We start from the raw sequence: 17,490 nt of genomic DNA on the forward strand, positions 1-17,490 counted from the left end.
ATAAAAAATTAATAATAATAAGTTTTTGCATTTGTGCTTTGTGCTTTGGCTTTATACATTGGTATTGTTAGGTCAATTAAATCCTTTTTAATTGCTATTTGTATCATTGAAGATCATTCTTTGTTAGTTCTTTTTTTTACCCCGCACAATGGTCTTATACGTATTTTGACATCTTCGGTTACTCCTTGTGAGTGTGGTTACTTGAATAATTTTTTTAGGTGATTTAAAACAAAAAAACTAATATGTTGGACTTTAAATAAAAATGGTACAATGTACAAATAAAAGATAGGATTCTGAAACAAACTAACTATGAATATGAAATTTCATTAAATTCCAAAATAACATCCATCCATTTATGTACAAATGAATGTATATGAGAAAATGATTACAATATCAGGATAAAAACTAACAAATAAAAAACTAAACTCTTTATCAAATAGAGCTATGTTATCTTCAAGCCATTATAATCTTCAGTGAGCATTTCCAACCACCTTCTTATACTTGTACCTCTTTGCAATCCATAGAAACACAAGGAAGTTGAAAAAGCTAATAATGGTCAAAAGCCAGTAAAAGTAATCAAGATGTCCTCTATTCAGATTATCTGGTATCCAACCAAGATTACCATTTCTTGTGGTAACTTTTGTTACTATAGTAACAAGCAAAGTACTAATGTAATTTCCAATTGCATTAGTTGTGAGTGAAAGTGCAACTCCTAAGCTTCTCATAGCATCAGGTGCTTGACCATAAAAGAACTCCAGTTGACCAATGTTGGTAAAAACTTCAGCACATCCAACAAGAAAGTATTGAGGTACTTGCCAGAATATTGACATAGGGATAGTCTTGACATCATAGTAGTTATTTTTTCGGATCATGTCGAGGCGAACGACCTCTAGAATGCCGGCGATGATCATGGAAAAGATTGAGAGGACAAGGCCTATTCCCATTCTTTGAAGCTGTGTGAATCCGTGTTCATGGCCGGTGAACTTTCTTGCGTAAGGGACTATGATGCGATCGTATACTGGTGCCCAGAAGATGACGCTTAGAGTGTCAAAAAGTGAGAGGGCAGCTGATGGGATTTGAAAGTGAGGGCCTATGTGTTGGTCCATTGTGTTGCCTTGTAGAACAAACATTGTGTTCATTTGACTGTAGACTGTTGCAAAGGCTATCAGTGTTGCCCAAACTGGGAGTAAGCAGATTATGGATTTGAGTTCTTCAACTTGTGTTACTGTGCAAAGCCTCCATGGATTTGTTAACTCTTTTGTGCGATCAGTTTGTGTCTCTATGGCTGCCTTGTCCAAACACCTGCATGGATTCAACGGTTTTTCTAATCAGAATAGGCATAGGGCTTTTAAAATTGAATTGAACGTAAAATGATTTATGTTCGAATACATTCTTGTAAAAGTGAATTGAGCAATAAACTTTGAGGTTAGAAATCAATTATGTAGGCAAAATCAATTATACTCGAGAATATCCTAATATGTCAAAAATCGATTATGTACTAGTGGAGTCCATTCTACCTCCTCGAAAAGTGGAACCAAACATACATAGTGAGTTTGGCGGAATCATGGTGTTACCATGATTTTGGCAAAAGCTATACTTTAGAGCTTTCACTAAATCACATGGTCACTATAATTTCGTCAAACTCACTGTCGATTCAAACATGTACGAAGTAGATGTAAATGTGTCTATAGTAACTCACCTTAAGTTGTTTGTATGATCGAGCTTACGACTCCCTTTGATGACAGATTCAACATCAATAGTCTCATGAAGAAGATTCTTATCATCTGGAACTTGAAGCCTTAATTTCCTACAAGCTGCAACCAAGACTTGGCAAATCCTTGTAAGAGGGCTTCCACCAGGTATTTGAAGCCTATAGAGAACACTTCCACCAAAGAAAAATATAACTGCAAGGACCATTGCAACTGCAGGTACTCCAAAACCCCATCCCCAGCCCACATTCATCTGTATCCAAACCAAAACCGACGAAGCAATGAGCGCGCCGATGTTAATTGAGAAGTAAAACCAGTTGAAGAAAGAGCTCTTCTTTTTCCTCTCTTTCTCATCTGTTTCATCAAATTGGTCTGCACCAAAAGATGAGACACATGGTTTGATACCACCAGTTCCAAGAGCAATCAAGTAGAGGGCTATGTACATTGCTGCAGTTTGCGCCGATGTTGGATGGCACACATTACCATCACATGATGGCTTAAGTCCAGGTGCAGTAGCAGACAAAGTTAGAAGTACCATTCCCTGCAGAGAAAATCAACATTTGTTACTAACATTGTTCTCAAAATATAATGAAACTGAACATGGTTTGCACCAATGAACAATATTTTTTGTGGTTTTAACTTACAATGACATAGATAACAGAGAAGCTAGCAATGGTCCAATATCTTCCCAAGTATGAATCAGCTAAAAAGGCTCCAAGCAATGGTGTGATGTAGCATGTGCCTGACCAAGTTGTGACACTTTTAGCAGCTGCTGCATTTCCCTGATTGAAACGTTCGCCAAGATAGTTCACCAAGTTTGTACTCATTCCATAGTATGCCAATCTTTCACAGCATTCATTTCCTGTCACAAAAATGTTTTGAAATTCAGCATCTTAGTATCTTCAAATCATAATACACAAGCATATTTACAAAAGTGTTGTTAAATAACGGCTATAGTTCTGTAATACGCCTCTGCGATAAACCAGCACTATAGCATAGCGGAATTTGAAAAAGCGACTATTTCCCGTGATTGACAACACTGATATACAAACATTAAATACATTATTATCAAGTTCAAACAACGTTGTTTCTATAAAGATTAATCATATACCAAGAATGAACCAGCAAGCTTTCCAGTTTCCAGTCTTTTTCTTGTTGGCAGGTTTTCGGTAGATGTCAATGGTCCCATCTTGTGTGTAAATGTCTTCTTCTGCCATAGTATCAATGCAGATTCTCTATTCAATGATTCTGTTTCTCTTTGTTATCTTCAAAGACTCAACAATATGTAGGCTTCCTGAAAAAATATGGATAGATAATTATAAGTCCAAACTATGAGACATAATTCTAAATTGAATTGGCTAATAGAACTTGCATTTTAAATACACACACAAAAAGGAACACTATGTTGACAATTTGATATCAAAGTACATTAAAAATACAAGCCAACCTTATGATAACAACACTTAACAGAAAAAATATATGCCCTTATAAGGGTATTACAAAGTTCACTTTCTCATCATATAAAAATGACTAATATACAATCTACTTTCTTATCTTATATCATAGTAAAAAGACTAATCAACCAACAGAGAGTGTCAGTGATCTTTTTTCAAATAAAACCAAAACCTGCACCTTTGTGAATTTTTTGGCGTAAAGGTAAAATTTTCCCCTTCTTGGCAAGGTTTAGGTATCAGTCAATGTTTTTTTTTTTTTGAAGGAAGGTATCAGTCAATGTTAATAACAAAAAAAAATATTGTCAAAATAAATATTCATTGAAAAAAATCATACAAATTCATCTCAGTATTAAGGTGAGTAAATATGTGGTACAGGCAATGAAGGACACACAATACACAAACAGCATACACGACACGAATGCTATACCAATAAATCAACACAGAAAAATAATTTGAAAAAAGAATATAATTCAAATTTAATTAGACGTGTCGTTGACTTGGTCGATGTTGGATACTGACACGGAAAAACCCTAACCATTATTTACATATAAAATAAAATAAAACCCTAACACAATGAATTTAATTCAAGAAACTAACCAAGCAAAAATCCTATCCTATGTGAAAGAAAGAAGAAAAAAAGAATCTTGTAACATTGCATGTAATTAAGTGAAGATAACAAGAGTGTGACAAAAATCATGAAATTGATTATTTTGGGCACCTTATCGTAGGTGAACGAAACGAGTAACAGCAAATATGAGCAAAACTCGAAAAAACAGTTGTGCTATCACATCAAACCATGTCACGATTTCATAGTAATTATGAAATATGTGATATGGTTCTATGTATGCATACTCTTCTATCGTCAATTTATTGGTCAAATACAGCTGCAAAGCACATCACTTTCTTTAAAGTTTTAAATAAATATGGCTTTCCTATATTTTGAAAATAATTACGATTAAGGCTTACCTTTTTTTGTTGTCGATTACCTTCTTCTTGACCGATTATTTTTAATCTACTCTTAATGGTTCAATGCTATATATAAAAGCAATATTAGGGTGACTTTTCCCCTTTAAATTATACTCTTAACAAATTTGACCTATAATAATGGAATATAGTTGGTGTCTTTCCAAAAGATTAGAATTTGTTTGTATTTGTTATATTGTTGGTGTCTTAAAAAAGATAAATATAGTTTGTTACGTGAAAAATATTTATATATATAATTTTAATCAAAATCAATTTTTTTTAAGATAATCAAAATCGGATGAAAATTATAGGTGTATATATTTTGCACTTTCAATTTGTAACAAACTATATTTATCTTTTCCAATAATAGTAACAATATAACAAATATAATATAAATTATTATCTTTTTGAATGACACCAACAATATAACATTATTATATTTTTGAATGACACCAACAATACATATTCTTATAGACAAATTTATTTAAGGGTATAATCAAAAGTGCAAATGCCAGCTCAACACCATGTATTTCCTTTATATTATACTAGCAAAAAGACGAACACTCACATGTCCGTCTTTCCGCTATTTTTATTGTGTCAATGTTTAAAAATTATGAACGGTGTTTTTTATGAAATTTAGATTTTGATTAAAACTAAAAATATAAATGTTTGTTTCTTTCAAATCATAACAAACCAAACTAACTATGCTTATCTATTTTAATGACACCAACAATATAACAATAAAATATAATTTAAATTCTTTTTTATTTAATAACACGAACAACGATCTTTATTATAGAAAAATTTATTAAAGTGTATAATTGGGATAATGAAAAAATAAGTATAGATATACTCATCTAGTTTATTGCACTTTTTAAAGAATAATAAAAATTGGACATACATATATGTTTGTTACTTTTATTTTAATATTTGAATTTACTCTTATCTATTTGTTATATGTGCTATTTGTATTGAAAGTTGAGGATAATTTTGGAAAGAGAAAAAGTCAGCGCAAAAGAGAGTTAAAACATGTTATTTTCTTTATAAATGGTATAGATATAGAAGATACAAGTGTTTAGATGTGCACTTCGTGTCTGTCTTTTTATTGCGTTAATTCATATAAATTACACACAATAGTTTTATGAAATTTTGATTAAAATTATATTGAGTTTGATGAAAACTATTGATACAGTGGAAACAGATATTTTGCATTTTCAACTTGTAACAAACTATACTTATCTTTTTTCAATAATACCAACAATATAACAAATATAATATCTTTCAAAAAAATATAACAAATATAATATAAATTCTTATCTTTTTGAATAACATCAACAAAATGGAGTAGTATTTTATGGTCAAACTTTGTTAAGGGTATAATTAGAAAAAGAAAAAGTCAATCTAAAACAATCCACTTTCTTTATACTAGCGAAAAGACTGATATTTTATTATGAAAAGACTGGTATTTTATTATGTTTGTTTGTATAATTTTTATTACAATTATTTAAATTTTTAAATATTAATGAAAATTATTCGTACATCGATTTATCTACAAATTATTGTCAAAACATATAACAAAATTATTTATCAACTCGACATATTTTGGTTTGTCTGTATATAAAATAAAAATAAAATAACGATCATTTTCTTATTGATTATATTTATAGTGACATATATTGATCTACTTTATTACACTTTTTTCAAGGAAGAAGAAAAAGCCGGCCCAAAAGAGACGAAAGGGGCGATTTTCTTTATATATAGTATAGAATAGATATAGTATAGATACTAGCGGTATGCATTGTCCCTACCAACTGAGTTAAGCTTACGAGGACAGGTGTTTGTTACTTATTGTAACAAATCATGCTTATCTTTTTCAATTATAAAGAAATTTTGAAAATATAATATAAACTCTTATCATTTTCAATGACACCAACAATATAACATTATATTAGAAAAATTTGTTTTAGGGTATAATTGGAATAATGGAAAATCCAACCCAAAATCTCATATTTCCTTTATATATTTCTAAGATAATATTGTTCCTATTGCAGTGGGTATTTTAATGAGATTTATCTATTTTTTAATTAATAATTTAAATACTGGAAATAAAAGCGTAAAATAGAAAATAAAATACTATAATTAAAGGGTAAAATTGAAAATGGAAAAGACAGTCCATACTCATGTATTTTATTTGTGTATTTTTGTGTGTGTGTCTGTGTCTATATATCTACCATATATAAAGAAAATAAAATTAAAATAAATGAATTTGGAGTGGCCTTTTCATTACCTATTTTACCCTTCATTAAACTATTTTATTTACTATTTTATCCTTTATTAATATTAGTTTAAATTTTAATCAAAAAAATTAAATCCCATTAAAATAGAAAATTTCTCACTACAATAGGAACAATATTATCAATATTATATATGGCGGGGATTGAGATTTTGGGCTGAATTTTTTATAATTCCAACTATAGCCTTAAAAAAAATATCCTATATTAATGTTATATTGTTGGTGGTATTAACAAATATAAGAATTTATACTATATTTGTTAAATTATTACTGTTATTGAAAAAATAAACCCGTTTTTTGGGTTTGTTACAATTTGAAAGTCACAAATATTTGTACTTAATTCTAATCAAAATTTCATATAAAATACAGTTCATAATTTACATGTGTTAGCACAATAAAAAGAGCAGCAGGAAGGGCACATGAATGCCCATCTTTTTGCTAGTATAAATAAAGAAAATAGTCTTAAAATACATGAGTTTGAGCTAACTTTTTCATTACCTATTTTACATATTTAAACTGAAAGGGTAATATTGTTATGAGTAGAGATAGAGTCCACATTTGAATTAATTTAATAAGAGTATCATTCAAAAATTCAGTTTGATTTTTAAATTCTTGATTTTGTTTTATCTAAGACATCACAAAATTTTCTAGCAAAATTTCAAATTAGATTTTTGGTTATTTGGAAAACCAGGTGGTGTCATTGTCGATGGTTGCATGAAGGGATTGGAAGGAGGAGAAGACAAATTTCGATGATTCCTTTTAGTATAGTTAACATGCTCATAACCTACGACAAACAACCTTAGTTGACATTCAACGCCAGTATGATCTACAATTCCACATATTTCAAAAGGTGGTACATCAGAAAGAGATGTGACAACACTGATATTTAGTTTGTCAAATTTTTGAAAAGTGTGTCCACCTTAAACTTCGTACATATATCCGATTCTTTTTTTGATGGAGATGGAACAACAACAGTGATGGCTCATTCACTTGTCCACTAGTAATAATTTTGAGCCATGTCTTCCATTAGAGCATAAGCATCTACAATGTTTTTGTTCATCAAAGCTCCACCTACAACGACATCAATAGTTATTTTTGTTGTATACAAAAGACCATTATAATAAGTATGGACAATCAACCATTTCTCTAGTCCAAGATGGGGGTAAAGCCTTAGTATTTATTTTAAACGCTCCCACACATCAAAAAAAGATTCCCCCTCATTTTAAGTCAAATGTGTGATTTGATTTCTTATTTGAGCATTTTTGCTTGGGGGAAAAGAATCTATCAAGGAATGCTTGCTTTAGTTGATTCCATGTGGTAATAGAATCATCAGGTAGGGAGTGAAACCGTGTTCCAGCTCTGTCCCTTAATGAAAAAGGAAAGAGTTGTAGCCTTATGGCTTCAGGTTGCACCACATTCATTTTTAAAGTGCCATAATATTGCAGAAAAATAGAGAGATGAAGGTTTGGATCCTCATTGGGTGATCCAGGAAATTGATTTTGCAGTACTATATTAAGTAAGCAGGTTTCAGTTTAAAATTACTAGCATCAACTATTAAATGCACAATATCAACATGTAGCTCTTCCATAGAAGACATAACATACTCTTTGAGAGTACGATTTTCAGCCAAATGGTTACTGCGTGCGTCTCTTCTTCTTCTTCTACTACGAAAGAACCTTTCGATCTCAGGAATTGGTTGAACAAAATTATCGTGACTTTGGATTCTTCGCATTCAAAGAATTAGAGAATACAAATATAACAAAATAAAAGAAAAATTTCAGTCTAACCGATACTAAAAAGTTAATTAATATTACTAACTCCCCAACAACAGCGCCAAAAAATTGATACGAATCCGCAAGTATACGGTTCTATTGATTAGTAAAAATATCGATCCATATGAAGTTGAAGTAATTATCAATCTAATTATTAGTTTTAATTAGATGAAAAGGAAATGGTTGCTTGGTTTTTCATTTACATATTATAAAAAGGCCTTAGAACTATGGTCTAATCATAATGATAAACTTTAAACATTCCCTATCTATTTCTCTATTTTATAATGAAATGTTTCTAAAGACAAGAGATTCAATTGGTATATCATGTTTCCTCTCAGAATACATGAACGTATCACAACAATAATCACCCCTATTCTCATGGTTGATTATCATTGAGACTCTTTGACCACAACTTTATTGTCTAAAAAGCAATCAAACCTATCCTTATAGTTTTTTGACAAACCTCTCTAATTTCCAATATCAAACTTCATCTCTCTGTCCTTCATTTGATATTTGAGATTTGATTCAATAACAATATTAAACTTCACCTTTCGGTCCTTTGTTTAATATTAAATATCAAATTTAAAGACGGTGAGAATATATTAGAAAACAAGTTCATATAAAATAGAATCTAGACTTTGGTTGAATAGGATTCAATCATTAAATCATTCCATCAATCCCAAGACTAGAAAAGTCTACTCCCACATGATCATTGTAGACAAGGAATTAATGTAAAGAGACATGAAAATAAAAGGCATAAAAATAAATGACTGAAAATGTATAATGTAGAAAAGTAAATAGCAATAAAATAAATGACTGAAAATGTATAATGTAGAAAAGTAAATAGCATGAAAATGTAAAGTGCACAAAACTAAAAGCAATAAACTTAGAATAATGTAAAACTTTGTGGCTCAGGGACAAAAGGAAAGGTAGCGAAAATAGAGAAACTCTCTAATATTCTCAAAGAAAGATTATATTATTTGAATACTTCAATGCTTGAGTATGCCTAAACACTTGGTGATGAGCCTTATTTATACCACTCTAGAAAGGCTCCAAATAGAAATACCAAGAAACATTTAATGCTACTACTTAATTACAAGAACTGTCTAGAGATGCTAATATCTAGTTCATGTTCCTAGAAAGTTCTAAAGATGCTAAGATGCTCCTAATCACTATGACTTTATTTTGTAATATTTTTGAAAGTTCTTCGACATCTTAAAAGTTCCATAATGTTCTATGTTGTTCTGCATCATTCTTTATCACTTTGATCTTAATTTAGAATAAGTTCATAAACATTCCACGATGCTTTACAAGTATGATATGAGGCCAATTTATAGCCTAGAGCCTCAGACAAATCATTTAACTCAAATTACAAGCCAATAATGATCAAATTTCAAGAGTTTGTAACATCTTTTTTCGACTGCATAACTTGCACGGTCGTGCTTGCCTTCAAAACTGTTGAAATTCTACAGACTGGGAAGGACGCACAGTCGTGCTAGGTAGACACATGAATCGTGCTCAACTTTCATCAATTTTGTCTGGTTTTTCTTCAAATAGGACGCACAGTCGTGCTCTTTATGCGTACACTCGTGCTCTTTTTTCAACATTTGAAAATTCTTCCTTTACTTCATTATTTAGTCCTGAAAATAAAAACTAATATTTTGTAGTAAAATAGCTCTAAAACAAGACTAAAACGAATTAATTTTTTTATTGAATTAAAATACTAAAAACACCATAAATTACAACGTATCATGCATTAGGCGCCAAAAAAAAACAAAAGCGTTTGAAGAAGGGATACAAGAACGCCAGACGATAGAAGCCCAATCAAGAGATGTGGATTTATGATGTAAGGCTGGATGGCTTGCTTGGATGATAAATTACCGTCAGGAGAATTGATCAGAAAATTGCTTTTTTGACAAAGAATACTTCCAATTGACACAAGTAAATGACCTTAATGCCCTTGGCAGTAGTTAACTACCGCTGGAAGATCCGCCGGCAGTTAACTGCCGCTGGGATCCAACGGTTGTTAACTACCGCTGCTGTCTTTCCCCCCAAAACCAGCAAACCCCTACCTCACCTATTCATTCATCACCTTTCTCATTCCAAAACCATACCCAAAAAAAACCTCATTTCAAAATTTTTGTGTCAAAATCATGCCTCCAAATCATTGCTAAGACGTTTCTACACCCAACATGCATCAAAGAACAGGTATTACAATGTTAAAATCCATTACATTTGATTGATTTTTCTGGTTTTTTTTGTACTGTCACGCGTTGTAGCGGCAGTTAACTACCGCTGGGAGTGAGCGGCTGTTAACTGCCGCTGGAGACTTAGAAAATTTTCAAAATTTTCTAAGTGGCAGTAGCTACTGTCATTTTTTTTTTCCACAATTTTTTTTCTTTTGTTTTTTTGGTTTGTTTATGTTATTATATGATATTAGATACATGTTTATTAATTAGTTTAGTAATTGTATGTTGTTTATTTATAGATAATGTTGAGAATGCGGGTGATGATCTGGGTGATCGAAAACCTAGAGTTGTCGATTCCATTAAGGTTGAAGCTCCCATTAAGGTCGAAGCTTCCGTTAAATTTGAGGCTTCAAGCATCAATTCCGATGTGTGGAAACTTCGTGACAACGAAGTGGACACGAATCATTTATTTTCAACCCGAGACACATGGAAAGATAAAGATGAATTGCTCGGTTGGGTCCGTCGACAAGCAAATAGGGCTGGATTTACGGTTATCATTAGAAGATCTTGTGAAGGAAGAAATGCTATGTTGGAGTTGGTTTGTGAACAGAGCGGCGAGCACAAAGTACCGAAGACAAAAGTGAAGCATTAAGGAAAGGGATCAAGAAAATGTGGGTGTTTGTTCAAGGTGCGTGGATATGTCGTTAGGGAAGACAATGCTTGGAAACTGGCTATTCTTAATGGCGTTCACAACCATGAGATGGTGCCGTATGTAGCAGGGCACCTTCTTGCCGGAAGATTAACGGAGGACGACAAGAAGATTGTACATGACTTGACCGATTCTTCGGTGAAACCAAAAAATATTTTGACAAATTTGAAGAAGAAAAGGAAAGAGTCCATGACAAATATCAAGCAAGTCTACAATGAACGTCATAAATTCAAAAAAGCAAAAATGGGTGACTTGACGGAGATGCAATATCTAATCACAAAGTTGGAAGAGAATGGATATGTTTATTACGTAAGAGAAAAAAAGGAAAGTCAAACCGTTCAAGACATATTTTGGACTCATCCAACTTCGGTAAAGTTGTTTAACAATTTTCCTACTGTTTTGATAATGGATTCCACATACAAAACCAACTTGTATAGGATGCCATTGTTTGAAATAGTTGAAGTCACCTCAACCTGTTTGACATATTCGGTTGGTTTTGCATTTATGACGTCCGAGAAGGAGCATAACTTTACTTGGGCTTTGCAAATGTTGCTTAAACTTCTTGGACCAAATAGTGATATGCCTAAGGTGGTAGTGACCGACAAGGACACGAGTATGATGAATGCCGTAAAAAATGTTCTTCCCGATAGTAGTGCAATACTTTGTTATTTCCATGTTGGCAAAAATGTTAGATCAAGAATCATCATCGATTGCAAAGTTAAACAAAATGTTGTTGTGGTGGATGGGCAAAAGAAGAAAGTAAGTTGGTTGATACCATATTTGATGCATGGGAAAAATTGGTTGAATCTCCTACTCAAGAGTTATATGCGGGTAATCTAGTGGAATTCCAAGATGCTTGTAAGGATCATCCAACGTTTCTTCACTATGTTCAAGAAACCATATTGAACCCTTTTAAGGACAAACTAGTGAGGGCATGGACGGACCTTGTGTTACATCTTGGGTGTAGGACCACGGATAGAGTTGAAGGAGCTCATGGTGTGGTGAAGGAATATTTGTCCACCTCCAAGGGTGATTTGGGTACTTGTTGGCAAAAAAATAGATGAGATGTTGGCAAACCAATTTGGGGAGATACAATCATCGTTTGGTAGGAGTGTTACGGTCTTGGAACATAGGTACAAAGATGTCACTTTGTACTCGGGTTGGGGGGTCACGTGTCTAGACAAGCCATGAACTTTATTTTTGTGGAAGAAGAGCGTGCTAGGAAAACCTTGTGCATTGAGAAGAAAACTTGTGGTTGTGTTCAAAGGACGTCGTATGGCCTACCTTGTGCATGCTTCATTGCTATGAAAATTCGTCACAACATGCTCATTTGATTGGATGAGATACACCCGCATTGGCATAAGTTGTACATGTGTGAAGAACAAAGTAATGAAGATTTGTTTTTGGTCGCGGAGGAGTGGCGTGGTATCCAAGAACGTCTCCAAAGAGTTCTGTTCCAAATGGAACTAGAAATCAAAGAGGCTTTGCGGTTGTTAGCGTTTTCGGAGACCACATTGTTGTCACCACCTCCAAGAAAGGTGGCAACCAAAGGAGCTCCCAAAAAAATCAAAACCACACGTAGTAGGATCCCATCTTCATGGGAGACTATTGATTCTCAACATCCGGAAAGTCAATCTTCACCACAGAAAAAATCTTCACAAACTAAAAGAAAAGGTGCTCGCATTGGCATTTCGCCGGTTCCGGTTCCTAAGCCTAGCTTGGTTTCAACAAGTTATGATCCATCCAATCCTATGTATTACATGCCAAAATTCATGAGACGATACATTGAGAGAGTTGTGGATGTTATTGGTGACGGGCATTGTGGGTTTAGGGCTATAGCGGAAGCCTTGGGTTTGACGCAAGAAAGTCATGTTATGGTGCGGAGAGCACTTATTCAAGAGTTGAAAGAGCATAGGAGAAAATACATCGAGATATATGCGAGCGAGGACTGTTACAACTACATCTTGGATGGATTGTATCCTCCCAAAAATCCCAGTAGCTTTGCACCTCCCGACAAATGGTTGACATTGCCGGATATGAGACACATCGTTGCATCATGTTACAATAGGTCGATGTTAGAGATGACTACATGGAAAGACTACATCTCCGAGACTTTTTTCCCACTTAGAGAACGGCCTCCGGTTAACCCGAAAAGCAACATGATTTGCCTTGGTCTAATCCCAAATCATTTTGTCCTTCTTTCATTAAAAGATGGTTGCCCACTACCGCCAACATCCCCGGAGTGGAGAAATCACAGGAGCGAAGAGGCGGCAACATGGGAGGATGAATTCTTGGATCAACACGATCGTTTTCGAACACTCATGGACATTGAGCTCAAAGACAGACCGGTTCCACCAAAAAACCAACAAATGAAGACAATCCAATTATGTTTGATGACACTCCGATTAAAGAAAACACCGAATTTGAAGATGTTCTGGAACATTTAGATGATTTGCTTTAGGACTGAGCATGGGAGCCGAACCCGCCCATAACCCGTCTAAACCGTTGCTCATTTTAGTTAAACGGGTGGGTCGGGTCGGCTGTCGGGTTCAGAAAATGAACAAAATCGATTCCATTCAGTTACCAACGGTCGGTTGCGGTTCCTAATTTGAGAACCCATCGGTACCCACGACCGACCGAGTATATTGCTATAACCATGTGCCATCTGCTATATTACAGTCAGTTGTCCAATCACTACAGCTTCCATATTTTTTGAGACCACAAAAGTATATCATCACACTGCCAAATGCCCATGAAAGACTTTAACAAGCTACACGTTTTAACTTTGCAGCTACCCACATGTTAAGCTTTGTATATCATTTCAAAATTTGATAATAATTATTTACTACCAACTACTCATTAATTATATTATTCTTTTATATTTTCAGTGGATAAAAAACAATCTATTGGTCTTCTTGTTCTTAGAGTCTTGTAGAAACTCTACACTCTACAATCTATTCCAAATTCCTTTCTATCCTTTTATTTTCTTCTCCTTATTTCGAAAAGTTTATTTTCTTCTCCTTCTTTCGAAAAGCCCTCAAGCAATCTTCTTTTAAAACCCTGTGCAACCATGAAGTGAAAGAAAAAGAGAAAATAGTAGAGATTATTAACCGGAAAGCCTATTCTTCATCATTCTTTTCATGTTAATCTCTTTGTTTTCATCTACACCTGAGAAACTCATAACCGATTGAACCCATCCGAACAACCCGTATACCCGTTCAAACCGAACCCGCATAAACCGAGCACAACATATGGTCGGAATTGGTTCTGGATTTTGTCCCTTCGGTTTCATCTAGTGTGACGATTTCGGGCCCGAACCCGCCCGAAACCGTCCGATGCTCAGCCCTAATTTGCTTTTATTAGATGAAATGTGACACTTTTTGTCAGTGTTAATCCGTTTTTTTGGTTGATACGCGCCGACGTATTTTTTTTGGATTATATAATGTAATGATCAATTTTTTGGGTGATATGTAACTAACCTTTAACTATTTATATGTATATCAATATATTTGAGTTTCGCATTTATTAGTAATTAATGTACATTACGTGTAATGTTTTGCATAATGTGGAAAATTTGATGAATTTCAAACAATTGTTAAACGTTAACGCATTATCGGTTTGGTGTAATGTAACCGAATAATTGATAAACTATGAAATGTTGATGTTTATGATTGCTGGATGTTGTTGTTTCGGTTTGATTTCCTCCAGAATTGCCGTTTGAAATTACAGGTAAAACAGGACACATTTCCTGGGAAAAACCAAGTGCAGACTGCACTGGTTCTGTAACTGGTGTGAGCGGCAGTTAACTGCCCCTGGAAGCCAGCGGTTGTTAACTGCCGGCGCATTTACCAGCGGTGGTTAACTACCGCCAGGGGCATTAAGGTCATTTACTTGTGTCAATTGGAAGTATTCTTTGTCGAAAAACTGATGCAGACACGCTTGTTTTGAAGCGGAGACATTGAAAGTGTAATTTCAGATATGCTGGCAACCACCTCCAAATCAATGGAAAGATTGCAGTTCAAATGACGAAACGAAACAAGGTTGGCGGGATATCGCAAATTCTATCAGCGGTGGACCAATCAAAAATCAATTTTTTTAAGATCTTTAACATTTTTCTCTCTCACACAGAAAAAAAAAATCATTTATTTTATATTTGATATTCGAATAGTATATATTGAATAAAAGAATTGTTTAGTTGAAAAATATAAGTGTAAATTAGATCTATGAAAAACTTCCTATTTTTTTTATTAAATTAGTTTTTTTTATTAAATTAGTTGTTATTATACTTCAAATAATTATGAATTATATGTTTGCTTTACATAATCCTTAGCAAAATAGAATCAACACACATGTTTAAATAGATAATACTTTTAAGAGTCACACATCGTAAGTGATATGAACTGAAAAAGTGTTTATAAATGAGACAATTTTTACTCTATAAATCGGTTTTGTAAAGTTGTATTAGATTCAATCACAAATTCTAAGATGACATTAGAGCATGTTATCATGTTTCAGTTATCATGCCACATAGGTCATGCTCTAGATATCCAATCATAGGCGTGAGGGGGTGTGTTAATAGTCACACATTGAAAGTAATATGACATGAACAAATGTGTATAAGTGACGGTAATTTTTACATTATAAGTCGATTTTAAATTAAAAAAATAATACAAAATTCTAAACGACAAAGATTTTTCTTTGGGTACAAAAGCAACAAAAGTTTCATACAAAAAATTTATTCTTTTTGAGAAATAATTAATATGATTTTTTAAATTAACTCAACATATTGATTTTTTTTTATTTTTAAGTTTAGCTTATTTCGTCCATGAACCAAATTTAACGTATTAATTGCGGAAACAAGTCTCAAACTATGTTAGAGTTGGATTGGTTCATCATCGACCTTATTGTGGAAGGTTGTTTATTGGATAAAGCTTCAACATGTGACCTTGTTGACGAATTTGCGAAGTGACATTATATTACTCACTCATTACTGGAAGCTTCATGAGCTGAATTCAATTTTTTTTATTTTGTATGGGAGTTTCGGTTTTGTTTCTATTGATTTGTGGAAGAAGCTTGGTTCTGACAAGTCTCATTCTACCGATAAGCGTTGGTTTTAATTGAGCTTTTTCCGGAAGAGTTGAGTTAATTTTAATGGCGATGGAGCCGTGACTAGTATTGGCGGTTGTGCTTCTTGTGGGGGTCTTTGTGTTAGACCATTTTAGGTCTTATATTACGAGACACTCATGATACATGATTGTTTTGAGCATACAGTCTTATATTTTTCGGTTGACATATTAATAGGTTCAACATCTTGAAAACAATAGAATGACAAATTCTTTTGCAAAATTTGATCTTGAAATAACTAGGATAGTTTGAGTTTTAATTTTGTTCCAAAAATTTTCTTCTTAGTCATATTGACTGATAGGAGTAGTGAGTACTATCCCCTTTCCTTCGGGATTTAGTTTTAAGTTTTTTTTTTTTTTTTTACTTTTGTGGGGGGATAACTCCTTTTTCCACCAAAAGAAAAATAAATAGTGTGATCACTATTCCAAACTTTATAACATACTATTTTATTATCGTTATCTACTATTATTTTATAATTTTTTTGGTTTTTGATTTTTTACATATGCAATTCTAATAATAAAATTTGAAATTGAAAATCATTTGAGTTTCTTAAATTTAAGTTATTTAGACATGCAAAAGCTTGAATTTGATAACAAAACAAAAAAAAAAAAAGAATAAAATACACATGATATATTTCAAACCCTAGGGCAGAGCTGAGTTGCATGGCCCTTTCCACCCATTTCTTCATTGTATCTGCATAGACATACGTGATAGCATGCTATTGAGAAATCACAGGCCTGCATTCAGTTGTCACGTGTTTCATTCCTCTCCTTCAATGATTCTCAATTATGATCTTATGATTTTGGTTTGTTTATAGCTCATTATGAGCAAATTACCCCTTTTTTAGGGTGCTTTTAGTAGCAATGGATCTTATGGTTTAAGCTAATGCATGTTATTTTTTTTATTTTTTTGAGTAAAGGCTAATGCACGTTATTATTAAGTACCTTTACCTTTTATGCTTCATTCTATATGTTTTTATTCCGAACTTGATCACTTTAGGATAAACACTAGTTCGCTAAATATTGAGATATTTTATTAAATGAAACTAAAGAAGGTAATAAGGTAGACTAAAGATGCATTCCTTGTTTATCTTAGGTATTTAGACATGAACCTTATAATTATAGAGTGAGCTGAATCATAATTAAACTGAACTAAAGAGAATGAGAACTTAGAAATAAGATACTCTTCAAGAAAATTTGTGTTAAAAGTGGCTAAATATGGGATAATGCAATTTTACTTTGCGCTGAAGTGATGTAGAACCTTATGCACACCCTAAC

At 33.1% G+C, this 17,490-nt stretch overlaps 1 protein-coding gene, 1 non-coding gene and 1 pseudogene across 2 annotated transcripts; 2 read left to right on the top strand and 1 right to left on the bottom strand.

Moving 5' to 3' along the window:
• Positions 1-291: 291 nt before the first annotated feature.
• Positions 292-3,312, bottom strand: LOC146907919 (protein NRT1/ PTR FAMILY 8.1-like). The gene is made up of 4 exons (XM_085725500.1): positions 2,821-3,312; positions 2,354-2,571; positions 1,700-2,250; positions 292-1,302 (listed from the first exon to the last, which is right to left on the bottom strand). The coding sequence occupies exons 1-4, from the start codon at positions 2,924-2,926 to the stop codon at positions 471-473; spliced, it is 1,707 nt and encodes a 568-aa protein (XP_085581626.1). The 5' UTR covers positions 2,927-3,312; the 3' UTR covers positions 292-470.
• Positions 3,313-7,567: 4,255 nt separating this feature from the next.
• LOC146907920 (small nucleolar RNA R71) lies at positions 7,568-7,679 on the top strand. Its single transcript, XR_015020925.1, has one exon. It is a non-coding gene; the product is annotated as a small nucleolar RNA R71 (small nucleolar RNA).
• A 2,704-nt stretch (positions 7,680-10,383) lies between these two features.
• On the top strand, positions 10,384-13,536 carry LOC146907921 (uncharacterized; annotated as a pseudogene).
• The last annotated feature ends 3,954 nt before the right edge of the window (positions 13,537-17,490 follow it).

The sequence above is a fragment of the Medicago sativa genome, chromosome 7, assembly GCF_051527215.1.
Source record: "Medicago sativa cultivar Bolivia chromosome 7, Bolivia_mono, whole genome shotgun sequence".
NCBI classification, from domain to species: Eukaryota; Viridiplantae; Streptophyta; class Magnoliopsida; order Fabales; family Fabaceae; genus Medicago; species Medicago sativa.

What these genes read in the sequence shown, in the direction of transcription:
- LOC146907919 (XM_085725500.1), bottom strand. Translation starts at nt 2,926, where the DNA reads ATGGCAGAAGAAGACATTTACACACAAGATGGGACCATTGACATCTAC. An exon ending in TCTCTGTTATCTATGTCATT is followed by an intron (nt 2,251 to 2,353) that starts GTAAGTTAAAAC and finishes TTTTCTCTGCAG; the next exon opens with GGAATGGTACTTCTAACTTT. An exon ending in GATCATACAAACAACTTAAG is followed by an intron (nt 1,303 to 1,699) that starts GTGAGTTACTAT and finishes GAATCCATGCAG; the next exon opens with GTGTTTGGACAAGGCAGCCA.